The 18,500-nt window shown below is 41.3% G+C and overlaps 3 protein-coding genes across 6 annotated transcripts; all 3 read right to left on the minus strand.

The window, feature by feature from the left end:
• Positions 1–84: 84 nt before the first annotated feature.
• Positions 85–6,244, minus strand: get3 (guided entry of tail-anchored proteins factor 3, ATPase). The gene is made up of 7 exons (XM_040147244.1): positions 6,102–6,244; positions 4,898–5,045; positions 3,938–4,086; positions 3,623–3,773; positions 3,235–3,342; positions 2,123–2,320; positions 85–1,990 (listed from the first exon to the last, which is right to left on the minus strand). Exons 1-7 carry the CDS (start codon positions 6,242–6,244, stop codon positions 1,862–1,864), a joined length of 1,026 nt encoding a protein of 341 aa, XP_040003178.1. The 3' UTR covers positions 85–1,861.
• A 386-nt stretch (positions 6,245–6,630) lies between these two features.
• Positions 6,631–9,175, minus strand: LOC120800680 (noggin-2-like). 2 transcript variants are annotated; one of them, XM_040146953.1, is made up of 2 exons: positions 7,740–9,175; positions 6,631–7,436 (listed from the first exon to the last, which is right to left on the minus strand). In XM_040146953.1, the coding sequence occupies exons 1-2, from the start codon at positions 8,561–8,563 to the stop codon at positions 7,394–7,396; spliced, it is 867 nt and encodes a 288-aa protein (XP_040002887.1). In that variant the 5' UTR covers positions 8,564–9,175; the 3' UTR covers positions 6,631–7,393. The 2 variants fall into 2 exon arrangements, with proteins under 2 accessions (XP_040002887.1, XP_040002885.1); XM_040146951.1 differs by having other exon boundaries at positions 7,728–9,175.
• Positions 9,176–9,299: 124 nt separating this feature from the next.
• On the minus strand, positions 9,300–18,108 carry LOC120800679 (target of Myb protein 1-like). Of its 3 annotated transcripts, none has more exons than XM_040146948.1 (15): positions 17,894–18,108; positions 15,316–15,400; positions 14,576–14,654; positions 14,162–14,311; positions 13,232–13,366; positions 12,978–13,127; positions 12,505–12,621; positions 11,694–11,827; positions 11,541–11,583; positions 11,250–11,385; positions 10,718–10,784; positions 10,094–10,169; positions 9,899–9,958; positions 9,740–9,779; positions 9,300–9,609 (listed from the first exon to the last, which is right to left on the minus strand). In XM_040146948.1, the coding sequence occupies exons 1-15, from the start codon at positions 17,964–17,966 to the stop codon at positions 9,464–9,466; spliced, it is 1,491 nt and encodes a 496-aa protein (XP_040002882.1). In that variant the 5' UTR covers positions 17,967–18,108; the 3' UTR covers positions 9,300–9,463. The 3 variants fall into 3 exon arrangements, with proteins under 3 accessions (XP_040002882.1, XP_040002883.1, XP_040002884.1); XM_040146949.1 differs by having other exon boundaries at positions 11,250–11,382; positions 17,894–18,107; XM_040146950.1 differs by lacking the exon at positions 17,894–18,108 and adding an exon at positions 17,491–17,874.
• Positions 18,109–18,500: the final 392 nt, after the last annotated feature.

Below are 18,500 nucleotides of genomic sequence, written 5' to 3' on the forward strand. Positions count from 1 at the left end.
GCTGGTCAAGAAAATGTGCTTCAGTCTATTCCAATTAACAGACGGATTAACCAAACAGATCAAAAGAATGACCACAAAAGGCTCTGAGCTGAGGCAAGTTTGTTTTAATTGACACTTGCAACATGATTTAAAGAAAATGTACTGAAACTGCTTCTCGTGGACTCAAAAGCCTTAAGTAACAGAGAGGAGAAATTATGCTTTTGCTTGGTGATGTGTTAACCGGTCTACTATTTCTTTCTGCTGGGAAACGTAGGAAAGCAGGCATCAGGTCAGCCAATCAGAGTCCAGTCTTTAATGACCAGGACAAGGATGCTTTACTCACCATTCATTGGTTCAACATTGGATCAAGCAACATTCAATATATTTTGTCAGTAACAATGCACTAAATAAGGCTACTAATGTCTCTCAATAGTGTTCCCATATAGTTCTCAGGAAACAGGATGGACACAAAATGTTGGACAGAGAAGAGCATTGGTTGAGTTTAATGAGCACTGTATGGGAACTTGTACTGGGGGGGGGGGGGTTCAGCAGTGTCAATAATAAACTTGTTTTGCTTCCAGCCACTCAAACATGAAGAGTCTCATTACATATTTTGCCTTAAAATCTCAAAACTGTTGCTGTCTCCATGCACGTACCACCTGAAGCAACCACAGTGGCCTAAAATATTTAAGAGGCCATTAAGACTTTTCCAATTCAAACAATAACATAGCCACAGAGCGGTGGTTCTCAGACTTCCTCTGGCGTGCCCCCCCCCCCAGTGAAATAAAGACTAGCATGATAGCATCTGCAAACTCTTTTTGTTTAATTTTCCCTACATTAATCATATTCATTCAAATTAGTTTCACTCCATATTTTGCCCCTGGTCATCCAGGCCACCCTTGCAGAGGCTCTATGCCCTCCCCAGGGGGGCCCGCCACCCAGTTTGAGAACCACTGTCATAGAGGATATAAAGATCCCAGTCTGACTTGATTCAAAATCTCATGGACATTAGGTAACTGCATTTACACCATAATCACTTGGAGAGATGAGGTCTAAGGATTTGACAAATGGTAAGACACACTTTAGACTGCTTCGGTTTTCTTTATTCTAACAACAGGGGGGGGTCTTGGTCTAGAATGAAAATTACTCAAGACCACAGACCATATTCTTTTTTGATTTTTTTTAAAAGTGTCTTTTTTCACTGCCCTGCCGTCACACCCTGAATCTGTAGAAATTTGGATGGAAATTCCCCAATGTGTGAGAAATGAAATTTTAGTCAAAAGTCAAACTGGAGAACAGACACAGCCACCAAACCACACAGAATAAACAGGGCATAACTTCAACCATCTGAAATATGGAATACACAGCATCGTCACTGGAAACATTTGTTTTTCACAACTCAGGCTGGACACTGGTGGGGTTAAATGCTTTAAGTAGGAACAGCACACAGACATTAAACATTAAACTCAATTAAAGGTTTTAATGTTGTCGATGAATGGTTTGTGTGTGTGTGTGTGTGCGCATCTATGTGTGTGCGCACACACAAACACACACACACACACACACACGCATATATATATGTACATACACACAAACCATTCAGCCACAGCATGAAAACTGTTTCTCTTGTGGCAGATTGGTGTGTGTGTGTGCGCGTTTGTGATTTCATCAGCTCCCCTTCATTAAGAGCGTGTGTCTTGCCGTAGAAGTGCTCTGCTTTGGATGACGGGCTGAGGACTGAGTGGATCGTCTTGAGGCTGTAACTGTGGGGTCTGAGGCTGGTTGCGGGAGGGGGGGGGGGCTCAGAAGAGGTGAGTTCAGACTGTAGATAGAGGTGTGGTCTGTACGAGGGCGGGGGGGGGAAGTCCTGCAGGGAGGGAGATCACTTGTTTGGGGGTTTGTAGGGTTCCAGAAGTTGCTTAGAGAACGTGTTGACCTTGTCAGCACCTCGAACTTCATGAGGCAGCAGCGGTAACTTGACTATGTGGAAATCTTCATAAAGGTCCTCCATCTGTGGGAGAAGACAGGCCATGAATGAGGACAATAACGTGACATTTAATTGTAAATATTTTAAATATTAAATATTTGGTTTTGATAATGCAGCTGTATTGTGACAACCCAAAAACAAACTACTGACTCGTACCTGGTCTAAATACTTGGACTGAATTTTATGGCGGGCTTCACACATTTTACACGGCCTCTCTGCGTCAGGGAAAACAAGTTGGTTGACGATGATGTTGTGCGTGTCGATGCGGCACTTGGCAAGCTCCTGGATCAGCCGCTCTGTCTCATAAAGGGAGAGGAACTCAGCGATACACACACAGATGAAGGTGGTCTGCTCCTGATGGATGTGAGGAAAGCAGGGAAGGGAGAAGGGTTACAACACATACACAGAAAGCTTTGAAAATGAGTAGTTCAAGTGCTGAGTTGTTCTAAATGCTAAAATTAAATCAAGTTTTTTTTACCTACAACATATCTATGTAAAGGCAAGTTTCAACACTGGAACATACAGTACAATGCAGCTGCATCTAGCAATTGCTGGGAAAAAATCTTTTAACATTAATTCTTAAAAAAAAAAAAGGGTTCAGTAGGGGTGTTGTCATTGAAATATAAAAACATAACATAGTACACAGAAACTTAAAAATGTGATACTCCTTTTTTCACAATACTACGTGTCTCATCCATTGCAGAGAGGCGTATAGTGGGAAGGGTTGGGAGGCTGCACCTCCATAGGACACATACTGTGCGTACATGTGCAACACAGTCATGCTGTATAGATGCACAAAGCATAGGAACTGATGTATAGTTCCAGTGTGATGCAGAACGACACTCTCAGCGAAGAGAAGGTTTGCATTAGAGGTGGCTATGCTAGATCACAAAATGTTAATTTGGTATTGCATAACTGAAACGGATCCTATTCTCCACCTGATTCATGTTATCTTCACTATTAACAAATACAAGTGGCACTCAAATCAACGACAGTTTCTCCACACAGACCCAGTTCCTTTTTTGTTGTGAAGGTGTACGTAAATGACAGTACTACGGAGATACAGAGCCTTTGCGTGTAATTACGGCAATACCTCAATATGAGAAGTGTAATTCTGTAAAGTGTAGTGTGAAAAGCCTGTAGGCACCCCAGGGAAAAAAAACCTTCACAACAACATAAAAGCAACTGCACGGTGACACTTGTTATCTTGAGGAGACAGCAATGTGACTGTGTTGTAACTACAAGTGTTGTATATTAGTGTGACTTACAGGGTCTTTGAACTGCTCACTGACTGAGCGGATGACCGGCAGGGTCTCTTCGAGCTTAGAGGCAAGCTGGTCTGCGTTCATGTCACCCAGACCAAGCATGTTACACATCTACAAACAACGAGAGAAACAGAGTTAACCTATACAATATACAGCAGGGGCTTCAATCATACACAGTATCTGATGCACAGGTTCCAAAAAAAATTAATCAAAAGAGTACCTTACATGAAAAACATGACATTTATGTCATAGCTGCTTTTTCCATTCATGTATTTGCTTTACTCTTTCCATTTAAAGCTCAACAGCAGCTATGTCGATTTTTTAGACAACTAACTACCAGAAAATTTGGTGAATGACCCGTGAATTGTTGGATCTGCTCGTCCCTCCTCACCTGGGAGATGAAAGGGCTGATCTGGTTCTTAATCTGCATGAGGCGGCCCAGTCCACGCTCCACAATGGTGGGGAAGTTAAGCAGCCGCAGTGTGTGGCCAGTGGGGGCAGTGTCAAAGACCACCACTGAGAAGTTCATTCCTTTCACTAACCTGAGGCACAGGTAGACAATAGTGCTAAGTTAGTATAACTCATAACTGGCCAACTTTTGTTTTAACAACTCAGTGGTTGCACAATGAACACAATGGACATGCAGATCTGGATCCGTGCTACTAAGAAAATGTGCTTTGGCTTTGTATTTACCAGGCTGTCTTACCTCATGACCTCTGCGTAGCTCATGGCCTCATCGATGCCAGGAAAGGCACTCATGGCCTCCTGCATCATCTTCTTGCCCATGCTGAGCATGTTGTCCTCCTCGAAGAACTCATCGGGCAGCTCTGCCACACCCAGGCTTGGGTCAATCTCCTGGACTCACACACACACACACACACACACACACACACACACACACACACACACACACACACACACACACACAAAAAACAGCACATTATTAGCATCATTTTGGGCCTGTGGTGATTCTGTTTGTTACACAATAATGGTTTGTGCTTGTGAGACCGAGATGTGGAACCGACCATCCTCATGACACTGAAGAGATAGTGATCTCGCACTAAACTACATTTTCCAAAAACATAAAGAGGGCTCTTTGTTAACAGATGTAGCTATGGTTCTATCAATTTGTCAAAGAAACTTTAGGTGACTTGAAATACTGCAAAAAGTAAAATGTGACTATTAGAGATGTTTTGACATGCCACAGCTGGTAAATTAACGATGAGTTCCATTTAGCTGCTTCAGTTTCAGGGTCCTGGTACTGCGCATGCTCCCTCTGTCAAACTGTCATGGTTCATTGAGGCGCATTAATATACCAGAGCCATTGTTAGTGTCATTAGAAACACCTGTGCATTTCCTGCAATGACAGGTGAAGATGTCTGCTGTAAAAGTGTTGTCTTTTTTGCAAAAAAAGACAACATTTCTTTGCTAAGTTTATTATTTAAATCTAGCCATTTAACAATATGAAATGTTCAGTAATTTGTGGTTTGAGTGCGTAATAGATCAATCTTTGGTAATATTGTAGCGTTCTCTAATGCAACTGTTATTTTTGCTGTAGAAATTTCAGTACTCTACCACCCCACTTGTTCACACACTTTACTCTGTCGGCGACACCTTCCCTTGCAAAATCCCTTGCTCGTGGTTTCCTTTTTGCACGTCGACTTACCATTGCAAAGAGGTTGTCATAGCCCTTGACCTTGGTAGGCACCTTTGAGAACTTCTGGTCAAAAGCATCCGAGATGTTGTGCGCAGGATCCGTGGAGATGATGAGGACGCTCTCCCTGACCGCAGCCAGCTGGACAGCCAAACTACAGCTAAACAAAGGACACAGAGGGGAGACAGGTATGTTCATCAGGTGAACAGGACAACGTTTTAAGTGCTTAATAAGAGCACCTCATGTCAGCAACACTTCCACTGGGAGCTTGGCATTTGTAGTATTGATAACAAAAAAATAACATTAAATTCTGACTGAAACGTTTGTTATTGGAAGATTGTTATGCACCTTATCTTTTCTCTCTTCCTGGTCTTAAAAGATGCAGTAAGCAAGCTAAGTGATACATTTCCTGGAGTTCGACGGTTCTAGTTACATTGAATGGATGCTTCTAACTGCGTGGCCATCATGTCCACAATGACTTCAATGATGCTTAAACCTTTATGGGTGAAAATGAGTCTGAAAGCACTTATTGTCGTAGTAAGGATATAGCTACGTTTTCAACCAGGTAAAAATATTTAACTTGGTGGGCATTACCTGGCATTGCTCCTTCGATGTGGCTTAATAAACAATGATCTGCGTGTATATGTATGCCTTCTGCTTCGACAGAAATTGGAGAAAGCGTAATGTGTAGGCTCCCTATGCAGTCTCGACAGCTAGCGTTAACGCAAGATAGCTAGCTAGCGTATCCCTTACCCCAGGGTAGTTATGCATTAACTTAGCTTAGATACAAGCTAATGCTAAGTTACCCAGCACAGGTTAGAAGGTTCTCCTGTTGAATCTGGGAGGAAATGTGGGAACAAGTAAGGCTGTCAATGTCGGCTTGCCTCGTGATTATCACACCGGCTGAGAGTTATGAATCCATGTGTCAGCTGGCTGACGTTAGCTACGCAGCATTCAGCTAGTCGGCAAATTGACAGCTAGATTCGCCTTGCTGACTTGAAATGTAACAGTAACGATAATAATGTTTTAATGTTAGAGCGTCTTAAGATAGTAATATAACGCTCATCAGATTGTTGTTAGGGGAAATCAAAACATATTATTCATTAACTGACGGTGATCCACGTCAACTAACAGTGACGGCGAATCTAAGCTAGCTATGTTAGCTAGCGACGTGAGTCGATGCCAGGAGGCAAACGAGCGTTTCCCTTCAACCTACCTACATGTCGTTTTACCAACACCACCCTTTCCACCTACAAATATCCATTTCAAAGATTTCTGCTCGATAATATTTTTTAGAGTTGGTTCTAACGGCTCCACATCAGGCGCATCCTCAAATTCGTCTTCCAATGAAGCTGCCATCTTGTCTGTGTACACTGCAACGCACAGCTCCGGTGGGATGTACCTACACTGATGCCTTCACTGAGACTCGGAGTTTTTGTTTACAGTCTATGTTTGACTAGGCTAGTGTGTTGTATTTGAAGCATGACAAAAAGGAGCTAAAGTAGTCTTTGTGGTCGGTGTGAAAAGTCTATCCTTATGACGCTAGGGGGTCAGTGTTTATGACAGTCTACCTCTAAACAAGTACTTCTGTCACAATCAGGAGTGAGAAGCACAAGGAAAATGTCAAAAACCAGATGGCAGTAATGGGTCTTCTTCCCCACTTATGCTATGGTTTCAGAAATGTTATCAACTAAAACAATCATGACCTGGACTTTAATCACTCTTTTAATGATCTTTACATTTATTTCAAACAAAACCAACAAAGGAAATCTAAACAAGCGTGTGATAATTTTCATATATTCAAGTTTGTTTTTTGTTTTTTGTTTTAGAATGCCAAGCACTCATGTAGAGCAATGAAGATTTAGTAGACATCAAAAACACCAAAAAAAAAAAATCATCATCGCAGCTACAACCTGTTTTATTAATGTCATTTGAAAGAAAAGCAGATACTTTCTGCAACATCCTAAACATATTTACACTGCTAGAGACTATGTTAGACAGACAAAACAAACAACTTATCACAAAAATACATTTGAAAGGGCACAACAGGTCAAACGTTTCTCTTGGATTTTTCTGGTTGCAGTTGACATTATAATGTGTCATTGCTGTAAAACATTAACTTGCATGTCACACTTTAAACCCATTGTAATTGCAAAAAAGGGGGAAAAAAAAAAGAGAGTCGAAAAGTCTGCAGTTTACCGAAACCACTGATACATCATTGCCCATATGATCTGAATTCAGCACAACCCATAAGAAATATGAGACTACTGGGCTTTAGCAATGACAGTTTAGCATTACTGATATCAGACATTTACCTGACTTTTACAGAGGAAAGCAAGTGACAGAAAGGCTGACATATTTCAGAGCAGAGACACGGAGGGAATGAGTAGCCTGTATAGAACTTCCTCACTATATAGGCACCTAACTTTGCAGCTGCTTCCATAAAACATCAATAGAGGACTGTGGTTGGACTGTCAATCCAACCACAGGGTGGACTCTGGTTGTCAATCAGAGTGACTGGAGAAGAGTGATGTTGCTGAAAAAAACTTTCCTAGAGAAGAGAAAATATGTTAATTAAATTCTACTTAAAGCCAGTAACATTAAGGTACAGTACATGCAATGTCTCACAGAGTAATTAAAAGCAAAAAAAAAAAAAAATTTGGAAAATCAGTACACACAATTTTGGTTTCAATAATGACAGCAACTCAATGACAGCATAAAATACATATTATGCAAATAGAAACCCAGCTGCAGATGAAGGCTGAAAATCTGAGGTTTTGGTGAGAAAAACATTCATTTGCATGAACATGTACATGCGGTGACCACAGGATAAGGCACTTGCCTCCATAAACACCTTTTCATTGCCTCAGTTGTCCCCACTTCTGTGCTGCCATTATACCTCTCACCCACAATCTTTCTGGATCCATCGCCTCCATCTCTGATTTCCAGGCAATGCCAAGCCAGAATCTTTATGTGTGTTGTCTGAGCTCTCACACACTCCATCCCACTGGGAAAGGAGCAACTTCGCACTCTGCCTGATCTTTCACAATCAGTCTGCCGCAGCCAACGAGGCCAGAAAGCTGGGCCCAGATCCATCCATTGGTAGTATAATTCACATGTGGCAGAGCGCACCAGCCAGGATCGAACTGAACTGGCAATGTCTGAAGGTAGAGAACCAAAGTCCAGACCAGCAGCGTCCTTCTCCAGCTTCTTCCGATGGCTTGCTCCAGACTCTCGCAGCTCTGGAGAAGAACTCAGGTAAGACTTCTCTTTGATGGTAGGGTAGTTGGGTAATTTGGCAGGCGGCGTGTCTCCGTGCAACAAAGGACCCACAGAGGCCTCAAATGGCTGCTCTACGGACATCCAGAATGGGTCAAAAGAGGATCCCAGAAGACGCAGAAGGTGAGAGGGCCGGTGATGTCTGGGTCTGGGCAGGTGGTGATAATCTTCAGTGTTTGTCAACAGATTGTATGGACGGATTGGCTTCAAGAGGGACAGTAGACTGGTTCTCAGCTGAAGAAATGGTGAATCCCAGCCGGTATCCTCCGGGTCTTGAACAACAGACACATTTGGAAGCTGATTCTGGGTTGAAATGTTAAAAGTAAAGGCTTCCAATCCATGTAGAAGGACGGACACAGAAATCCAGCACAGACAGACACAGTTGAGCAGTTTAAACATGGTCTTAGGTCTGGATGGTGAAACAGGAGAATGAAGAATTGTTCCTCTAACCCTCCTCTTCACTATTTCAGCTATAGGTTCTCCTCTGGCCGCATCAGGGACTCCGTGTACCCAAGACCAGACAACCTTGAGCTCTTAGACAATAACATACTGAAATTAGTGCCTTATCACACAAACAGCAGACATATTATGGAGCATGGCCAGAGCACACCTGAGCTCTCATTTCTCATTCAGCTAACTCACCCATGCACCCAAGGAAAACGTATCATCTGACCTCGTTTTGGTGGAGCTGTGTCAGCGACCCCAGACACAAGATGTTCACAAATAACAGCCCTCTAACACAAAGGATGCACTTAGATCAGTTAGAAAATGAGCTTCGGGGTAAATTCACTGCAAGGCAGCTTAGATATTTACATAGAAAAAAAATAAAAAGAGGACAGATGAGACATGTTTGCAGGACAATGCCCCATTTATTCGCATCTACACAGAGTCAGCTGTCTCGGTCAAAGGCACATAGCGGTATAATATCAAATATATTTTCAAAATTATACATAACTGTAAACACTTTTTTTTGTTTACATCAACATTATAATAATGTATTTCATAAATACAATCACATAAAGTTGTTTATACTTACATAAAGATACAATCAGCAAAATTAACTAAGAAACACTGCATTTATGCAATGAGTTGATTAGGCGGCAGTTCTGTAGTGTCAGGTTTTATTGTGTGTGTGTGTGTGTGTGTGTGTGTGTGTGTGTGTGTGTGTGTGTGTGTGTGTACTTTCAGAGAAAACCTGACTTGGCACTGCATATCTCTGACTGTAGATACTGTACATTTCAGAGTGATGGTATGTGTATGTCGACCTTTACATACACCCATTCCTCTACGTCTCCACACTCAGAGCGAAAAAAGCTGGTCATGTGATCTGTCCTGTTGCTGGGTAGATTGTGGCGGCGGTCTGGACGTGGAGGGAGGCACGCTACGTGGCCCCTGGCTGCTGTGGTCTGCCACCTTTGCCCGATCCTCCAGAAACTTATCAAATTCTGAGAGAGACGGTTATATTTAAAAGTGTGTGTATGCATGAACACATACTGCATAGCAGAAGAATAATCTTTGAGTGTAAACATTATCTTTACACTCAAGTAACAGGCCACTCAAGGTGATACAACATACCTTCACTGGACACTCCTTCACAAACTGAAGACTGCTCTTCCTGTATTTCCAAAAACAAGAAAACACAAGAGCTAAAGACCATATCATACTGTTCAAACAAATTCTTCCTCACAACACACATATTTTTTATTTCAAAGAGAACTACATATATAGTCTTACCATATCAGAGGGTAACCATTTGTCAATATCATTCTTCAAAGAGTTTTTCACTGATGGCATCTAAGAGGAAAAGTAATCAAGAGAGGGATAAGATGACACTACGTTGTAGCTTTTTATACGATTAGAACTACACTTTGTACTTTCACAGGAAATATCCTCTTCCAGTCCATTTTTGTGTTATTGTGGTATACTCACTCCTCCCGTGACCTGCAACCTTGTGTCCAGAGCTCCGGCGAGACCCTCCACAGCTCCTGGGTCCTCATATCTGACACTGGACACACACATCAGAGATGTATTGTAATGATATGATGCAATGTAGGCAATATGAAAGTGTTTAGGAACTGATCACTACAGATGTCACAGTAGTCATAACAGTGGTGTGGAGGGGCAAGCAGCCGTTCTTTCTTAAGGAGATTATTTTTTGGCATTTTTGCCTGATCCCCATATGGGAATCAAACCATGCACGTTGCAATTATGTGGCATGCACTGTAACCATAAGGCTTTACTTGTTATCTGGGAAGGACTTGCCAACTTAAAACCAAATTGGGAAAAAAAACAAAACTTCAAAGGCTTAGTGTTCCTCGTGATGTCACGTACTGTAGATAGCGCCATTAAGAACTACATTCAAAAATTACAAGTTATATCTTACATTAATTAATTTATATTTAGTCACTGATATCTGTAATGTAAATCAGTTGCAGCTCGCCCTAAGGCTTCACTTATACTAAGTGCTGCACACAAGTAAACAAAACACATGTACTGACAGCATGCATCACGATATGATGTGTGGCCTTTCTGTCACCAGTTAGCACCACTCACCTTTTCCTCTGTTCAGCCAGGGAGCTCCCTCTGGTCTGGGCAAACATGTCGAACTCCTCCTCCTCTTCTGCAAGGCAGAGGCTTAACTCAATCACAGCTGCATGAAAACTCTCTCACATTGTTTTCTAAATTTTTCCATAAAAGCACAAATTTATAAATTACATAATTTACAGATAACAGCATCATTACTAATAATGTCATATATAAGCCAAAAGCATTGATCAAGTCCTCACCTGCCCCTCCCTCCACATACAACCTTCACCTTCCAAACAGATCACATGGTCCAACAGTGCATTTTTAGTATTTCCTACCTGAAACCACCGCTGCTTTTCTTAAGATATGATGCTAGCCATGGTGATTTTTGTTTTTTAAACATTCCCTGCCCATGTGATGTCCAGCAACAACGTGCTATTTTGACCAGATATACACCAAATTATGAAAGCTGGACATCAGTTACAAGAAATCGTACATTTAGATTTGGTGTTGCAAAAGAGTGAACATTTGAAGCAAAAGTTATACAGAGTTTACTCACTGTGGCTGACCGGTTGCCTTTGATTGGCCAAGGTGCTTACTACTGGCGTGCTGGTTGTTGTGATGACAGCAGGTTGGCCAGGGGTGGAAGGCTGAGGGCTGAGGTCGATGAGGCTCGGACTGTTGGTCGTGCTCTGCTGAGGAGGACGACACAACGCAGTGGTCACCACTGTGTGACTGTACTCTTACAGCTTAAATGACAAAGGAAAACCTTTACACCTCAGAGATTTTTGAGAAATGAGGTGCTGCATTCATTATTTCAAACAAAAGAGAAAGACAAGATTTTTCTCACCTGCTGAGTATTTGTAATTTGTGCCTTGTTAAGTCTGTCAAACCTAAAGCACAAACACAATACAATACAGTGAACATGAAATTTAGCAAGATACATACTGCGCTCTTAAAACAAGCACTTTCTTACAAACAGCAAAGCAAGACTGCAGCACACCTTTCATAGCGAATGAAGGCGTTGTTGAGGTCATCGTTGACCACAAGCAGCTCTTCAGTAAATCCTTCATCCATCAGCTGGGGGATGAGCTCCACCACCCGAGTCTGCATGCTCTTACACACTGAGTACAGCTCCTGCTTGGGCACAGAAGCAGAGAGAGAAAGGAAAATCACCACTAATCTTTGTTATGTTTAATCCAGACCAAGAAAGGTATTTAACAATCAAATGTAATTTACTGTTTTGGTGTATCCAGTTTTACTCATCCCGTTACATCTACTCTTACATCAATCACTGGTTCCTTACATTCCCCAGCATTCTTTGACAACAAAATTATTAATTGGTGCCACTTGTATGATGTGTTTTCCAAGTATGATTGATTAACATCAACTAAATATAAAAAGTTTACAAGGAAACCCTTGGTCTTGACTGATATTTTCTGCAGATGTTTTAGACAAATATTTTCAGTATTAAACTATTGCAAGGATCTGGACATCACGGCCATATGCATTTACTGTAGATAGGAATAAGTGTCAATAAAGCTGTGCCCATTTGACAAAAATCAGGATTCCCTTTGTGGAAAGTAAAACAAATCGCCCTGCCAAGGTTGACTTCATGGGATATCGTATGAACATGGCTGCGCATGATAAACAAATACTACTTTTTCAAGCTTTGCCTTTAAATATAACTTCTGAGTATGAATTTCAGTATGGTCTGCTTTGAAACTGTACTGTGATGGGGCTTCCCCCCCCCCCTTCAACACTATGATTGCAAGACACGGAAGATGCTATAGACAATTGTGAGCCATACACACCTGTAGCAGCACTGTATCATCTGGCTGGCTCTGTCCAGGTACGAGCTCATTTAGCATTTCAGACATCACCGTGAGATTTCCTTTCACCAGTGCCAGCTCACTCCGCAGCTTCTGTTCCTGGATTTAAAAAAAGACAGCAGTAAAAAGCTGCCATACAATTAGCTCAATTTTATAGTAATGTTGTTGCTAACTGCTAAGGTTACAGTGATACATTACTGGTACATGAAGGCAATAACTCCTGGAATACAATTATATTATAATTTGTTTTGACTTGACAGAGCAGGAAATATATATATATATACACACACACACACACACACACACACACATCATAATGGATGTAATTAGGATTTCTGACACTGAAAATAAAAAACGTTCTTTAATGTCAACGTGTAAACAAATTGATCTTGAGTCTACAAATACCACTATAGAAAAGCTCCAATTGGCTGACAGGTGTTATTAGGCAGTGGTACCTGCTCTGCAGAAAGTGACACTGGACCCTCATTGGGCTGGACTGGAGGTAAGGTATTCTGAGGGGAAGCCCTTGGAGGAGCTTGTGGTTGTGACTGATGTGTTGCAGGAGCGACAGCGGTTGTCTCAGGAGTCCCGTTTTCTGGGATACTCTGCAAGATGAAGGCAGAATGGTAGAGTATAAATAAAGATAGATAAATATCTATACATCTATTTTTATTTGGTGTGGTACTTTTCAATTGGTAGACAGTCTCACCCTGTTTGGAGTATGGATCGGGGACAGAGCATCCAGGTCTGTCATGGGGAATTCCAGGCCTCGCCTCCTCAGGTCATCATATACATACACCACCCCTGCCAAGGAGGGAGAGCTACGAAATGCATCAGCCCATGACTGGAGATGGGAGGGAGAACACATGATGAAATATAATGAGAATGACTTACTCTTATCTCCCTATTCACACTAAACAGTCCAAAACAATGATTACATGTGAAAAGAACAAGAAGATGAGAAAAGCAACTTGGAGAGAGAACAGAAAGAAATTATCCTGCAGCACTTACAAGCCTGACTCTATCTAATTTTATCATTCCTGCTAGGAATGCATGCATGAAGCTATTTAAATTACAAAGAATGCTAAAGATAACACTGTTGTACATGTCTGTAGACATAATAGAGCTGAACTTTAAGTAAACTTTAAAAGCTGTGGGATATCAACACACCACAGAATTCTCTCATGATACAGGTGAAGACCTTGTCAAACCACACACAACAAAAAAGCAAAATATGACTACCAAAAAATAAAATATAACCAAGTACAGATTAGTGCTGAAACAACAGACAGAAAACTGATTTGAATAATCAATTAGTTGTTTCAGTTATTTTTTAAGTAACTAAATTTCATCGGTTCCAGCCTCTCAAATGTGAGGATTTACTGGTGTTGTTAGTCTTCTATGACAGTAAACTGAATATCCTTGGATTTTGAACTGCTAGTTAGCCAGAACAAGCCATTTAAAGACATGACCTTGGGGTCTGGGAAATTGTGATAGGTATTTTCTGCCATCTTATACATGATTAATCAATTATTTAAGAAAATAACCAGCAGATTAATTAATAATGGAAATAATCATTAGTTGCAGTCATAATTCAGACAGTTCCTATCATACTGTCCTCTTGGGAGCATCCACATACCTGTATGAGGCTGAGTACCCTGTCATGGAGCGCAGTGGGTGGGTTATATTTGGGCAGAATGGAACGAACTAAAACCCCTTCAACAAACTCCTGCGATGCCACCAGAACGTGGAAGCGATGGCCGCAGTTCTTCACACAAGCCTCAAGAACCTGTGTGATCCATTACAAAATATAATAAGGAAACTCACACAAAAAAACCAACAAAAATGCAATTATAGCTGCTGCAAAGTAAAGATTTTTCTTACATAGTCTCAATACTAATATTGATTTAGCCACTTCTGTAAGCATATGCACTGAAACCACCTTTTCTAGGCCACAAGCCAATCAGGACAAAGGTCATTCTGGCCTTCAAATTACACTCTCACACCATGCAATCCTCATCTCATGAAAGAATGGATTAAATTTTAAACTCACAGTAAGGGCCAACATGATCTCTCTGACGTTCTTGTTTCCTACGATCCTCTTCTTAATAGCTTTGACTGCATCTCTGGGACTTGTTGGGGGGGGGGGGGGGACAACAATTTTGCATCAAATGATCAGTTAGCTTTTTTTTTCCAGCTTAATATTTAAGAATAAAACTAAGCAATATTCATTAACAAAAAAGATCTTGCAGAAGCTTCAATGAAAGTAGTTTTGTTCATGCCTCATTTGCTCAATGTTCAATAGCCTAAAGTGACTAAATATAGGGCCATGTCTGGCAAAGAACATAAAAAAAAAAAACCTTACAGTAACATTCCTCGTATTTTTACAGACCAAACAGCAAAACAGCAGTGAAATTGGCCTTAAACATAAGGAAGTTATTCAGTCAAAACCAGTTGTATGTTACTGTAAAAAGAAACAGCAAAACCATAAAGGAAGTGACAGTAGAAAGTAATACAAAAATAAGAAATGGAGACCTACAGTACACATAGTATAGTGTACTAATTAGTCAGAAAGGTTAGGCAATATGCACCAGATGGGGACACTTTGGCTATTTGATGAAATTATGCTGTGTTCCTTGGAGTTCCCTCTTTCACCAGTAATCATTATAATGACTTGTACTGAGATGTCAAGAAAAATAAATTAAGAACAGGACAATCACAGTCTCCACTGGCTAGTCTGCTCCACTGGAGAGACCAAAAATAACTGAGCAGAACAAAAGACATCATCCCTACCCCTCGTCCGTCTCATTGATGATGTCACATATCTCTATGTTGAGCCCCCAGTCCTCTGACTGCAGAGTGCCGCTGGTTGCTTGCTCTGTCAACAGAGAGAGAATCAAGTGAAGTTACAGTAATATAGTAATACTGATATGTGAACTGACACATCACAATAACCAGAAGACTTTCTTCCAATATCAAGCATGATTATAGGAAGTCATACAAGTCATTTTTAGTCGGTCTTTTCAGATCTATTACAGAAATCATTCTAGGAGAAATGACAGAATTGTGTGTCTGATTCACATTATTAAAACATCATATTTAAAGACAAAAAAGATTTAAATAAGATTTATTGTTGACACTGCAATATATTCACACAGGAAAGAAGTTAACATGATCATATCACGGTGTACCTTCATAAGAGGTGATGTTTTTGTGATATCCATGGATTTTAGGAAACAAAGGTTCACATTTGCAGTATTGACTGCAAACTTAACTTGAGGTTTCATTAAAGCACCTGACAACTTGGTTTCAAATCTTGCGTATTTTTATTAAAAATTGAATATTTGTTACAAAATAAACATCAGTCTAAATTAAACCTGGTTTAGCAGATTTTTTTTAGCCACTCGTGGGCTGCGTAACCCAGCAGTGAACACAACACTGAAGCATTGTCACCTTTCAAGTTGATAAGTTGAGGTTGTTAGCAAACAGTGGCTTATTTATACATTTTATCTGACAGACACGGTGCAACATTACCATTAATTCTGAGTTCTGTTTCTGGCCACGGGATGAATGCAAGTCTGATAATCACCCTCCTTTTAACTCTGTTTTTGGTCTCCACCAACTCCTGATGGAAATATCTGGCTCTTCAGCTGCTAAATGCTCCACTACGTTCACCGGTTGGACGCTTACTTTGCCTGGCTGCCGTTTTCCCCTAGGCAGTGTACAATTGGATTTTATAATAGCATGGCGTAGACCTGAAAAATTATAGCTGCGGGCCAGAAAACCAAACAATGAGCGGAAAGATGCTTAAAAACCATGCAGAGTTGTCTAAGTTGGGCAATAATTCCCGGTGAGTTTACCACTACAAAAGACACTTTTTATATTATTTTATATTTAGAGTCATTTGTTCCATTATTCATATAAAAATTCTGACTAGTGCAGCTTTAATCAAACGAATCTTACAGGGGTGAAGGGGTCTATCACTGTAGTGCTGCTCTTTCTATAAAGTTGGGGGACTTAAAAAAGTAGTGAAAATCAAAGCAGCATATTCCAAAATATGCAGGCTTTTAGTCTCTATATAGGTCAAACTCTAAAAATGCTGGACCCCATGCTTCCCATAATGCAACACAATAGCGCCTTCTCTGCCCTGTAAATGCCCACATCTTTCAAACTCCAGTCCTCAAGTCTCCAAGCCCAAGCCAAGACAACCTTGATGGCATCATCGGGGTCATTTCCTCCAAACTGAAAAGGCTCCCTTTGGAGCCACAGAGAACTTTATAAGGCTGTTTTCATAGCGTGATGGACCTTTTTCCCAACAAGTCCCAGCCTACTTTAAAGCAGTGAGAAAGAACACAGACAAAAATCCAATACTGAATTCTCAAGTAATTGGTATCCTTCAGATAATAGCGATTTTATAGGAACCCACTACTGATTGAGAAAATAGGTTTTCACCTCTAACACATCTTTTCCTCTAAACTATTTAGCAATCACAGCCAGTTTTTCTTTGCAGTCCACCCCTGACGGGCTCCTCCTAAGTCTCTAAATCTCCTTCATTCCTTTCCACCAACGCCCCCCCAACACTTCTCCCAACCCTCCTCCCTGGCTTTCTCAATACCATTCAGACAGTCCCTCCCTCCCTCCCTCCCTCCCCGCACTTCATGTGACCGTCAGCTGCTTCTGCTCTCCTTCGCCTCAGAAGTAGCTGAAGCCTCTCTGACATTTATGTGTGGGAAAGTGAGTGGTTGAGATAAGAGGAAGGAAGGCTTGAGACGGGTGTGTAACATTTTATCACTACTCATGACTGTCCTGATTACACCTCTTTCCTGGCATCAGTGGCTGGCTTCGGGCCCTCTGTGGATGAGTGCTCCCACAGAAAGAGGCACCCCGCTGCCATTATGGGGAAATTCCTCTGCTGTAAGACTCGTATGACCTGACACAGGCTTGCTGAAGAGGACCGGTAACACTTACGCATAAGGTGTGAAGCCGTAGCTTGACAAAAACACATCAGCGATTGAGGAAGTGTGAGGAAACGTCAAGTGATGCCTAATTCGCCAAGTGAGTTGTCGGTTTACTCCGAGCGACCAATCACATGAAAGACTGTCGGAATTGAGTCCCACCTCTGCCGCGTCATTGGCTCTGAAGATTTCTTTTTTATGTTTCTGTCAAATTTTTAGCTTATTGTTAAACATTTTAGGGTGCGAAAGCTGGAATTAAAGCGTTATTAAATTGATTTACGCCCCGCGCAGGGTGGTTGTAAAATTCTAAAAAATGTTACGGATAATTTAAATGATACTAATGATGTCAAATTAATCCAACGGAGCACAACTCCTAACTAATATAGGGCCTAGTTTCAAAAGCAACCGCGACTTACCGATTCTCTGACCGACGGGCGTTGAAAAGGGGTTCCCTATGAGAAACTCCATCTTCTCCCCGAGCGAAAACATCCTCGAAAATTACAGGCGTCCAAAGTGATCTGGCAAATACTGAGCCCCAAACTGTGATGCTTCCTTTTGGTTTCAGTGTCTGCCGCTACACCAGAGGCGCACTGGCTCGCTGAGCGGTCACGTGAACGCACACGCACGCGCGCGCACGCAGAGCCAGGAAACAGCAGACATCAACACATCGGCGGGCAACCGCTGGCCTAATCACATTTTAATACCTTTAGAAAACTTGCTAAGACTCAAATAAAGACATTTGATCTTCAGTTGCGGCCCCCCCAGTCAAATTTCAGAAAAGGGAAAAACAAAAATGAAAAGTAGAAGGCTTGCACTCAAAATCGTGAAAGTACGTTCTGTACGCCAAAAAGCCAAATGAAAAGTAAAAGTACTCTTTATGTAAAAAGGTCCAGTCACAGTATATATGTGGAGTATCATTGCTGTTTACATGTAAGCAGGATTTTTATGATGTCGAGGTAGAGCAAATTTTAACAACTGTATATACTATTGGGTAGTTTAATCAATGACAAACCCTATTTTATG

Source organism: Xiphias gladius, chromosome 15, assembly GCF_016859285.1.
Source record: "Xiphias gladius isolate SHS-SW01 ecotype Sanya breed wild chromosome 15, ASM1685928v1, whole genome shotgun sequence".
Lineage (NCBI taxonomy): Eukaryota > Metazoa > Chordata > Actinopteri > Istiophoriformes > Xiphiidae > Xiphias > Xiphias gladius.

What these genes read in the sequence shown, in the direction of transcription:
- get3 (XM_040147244.1), bottom strand. Translation starts at nt 6,244, where the DNA reads ATGGCAGCTTCATTGGAAGACGAATTTGAGGATGCGCCTGATGTGGAG. An exon ending in AGCTACGCAGAGGTCATGAG is followed by an intron (nt 3,774 to 3,937) that starts GTAAGACAGCCT and finishes CCTGTGCCTCAG; the next exon opens with GTTAGTGAAAGGAATGAACT. An exon ending in TCAGCCCTTTCATCTCCCAG is followed by an intron (nt 3,343 to 3,622) that starts GTGAGGAGGGAC and finishes CGTTGTTTGTAG; the next exon opens with ATGTGTAACATGCTTGGTCT.
- LOC120800680 (XM_040146951.1), bottom strand. Translation starts at nt 8,563, where the DNA reads ATGTTTAAACTGCTCAACTGTGTCTGTCTGTGCTGGATTTCTGTGTCC. An exon ending in ATGAAAAGGTGTTTATGGAG is followed by an intron (nt 7,437 to 7,727) that starts GCAAGTGCCTTA and finishes TCTCTTCTCTAG; the next exon opens with GAAAGTTTTTTTCAGCAACA.
- LOC120800679 (XM_040146948.1), bottom strand. Translation starts at nt 17,966, where the DNA reads ATGTTTTCGCTCGGGGAGAAGATGGAGTTTCTCATAGGGAACCCCTTT. An exon ending in TGTCACTTTCTGCAGAGCAG is followed by an intron (nt 12,622 to 12,977) that starts GTACCACTGCCT and finishes TTTTAAATCCAG; the next exon opens with GAACAGAAGCTGCGGAGTGA. An exon ending in CTGGCTGAACAGAGGAAAAG is followed by an intron (nt 10,170 to 10,717) that starts GTGAGTGGTGCT and finishes GTGTGTGTCCAG; the next exon opens with TGTCAGATATGAGGACCCAG.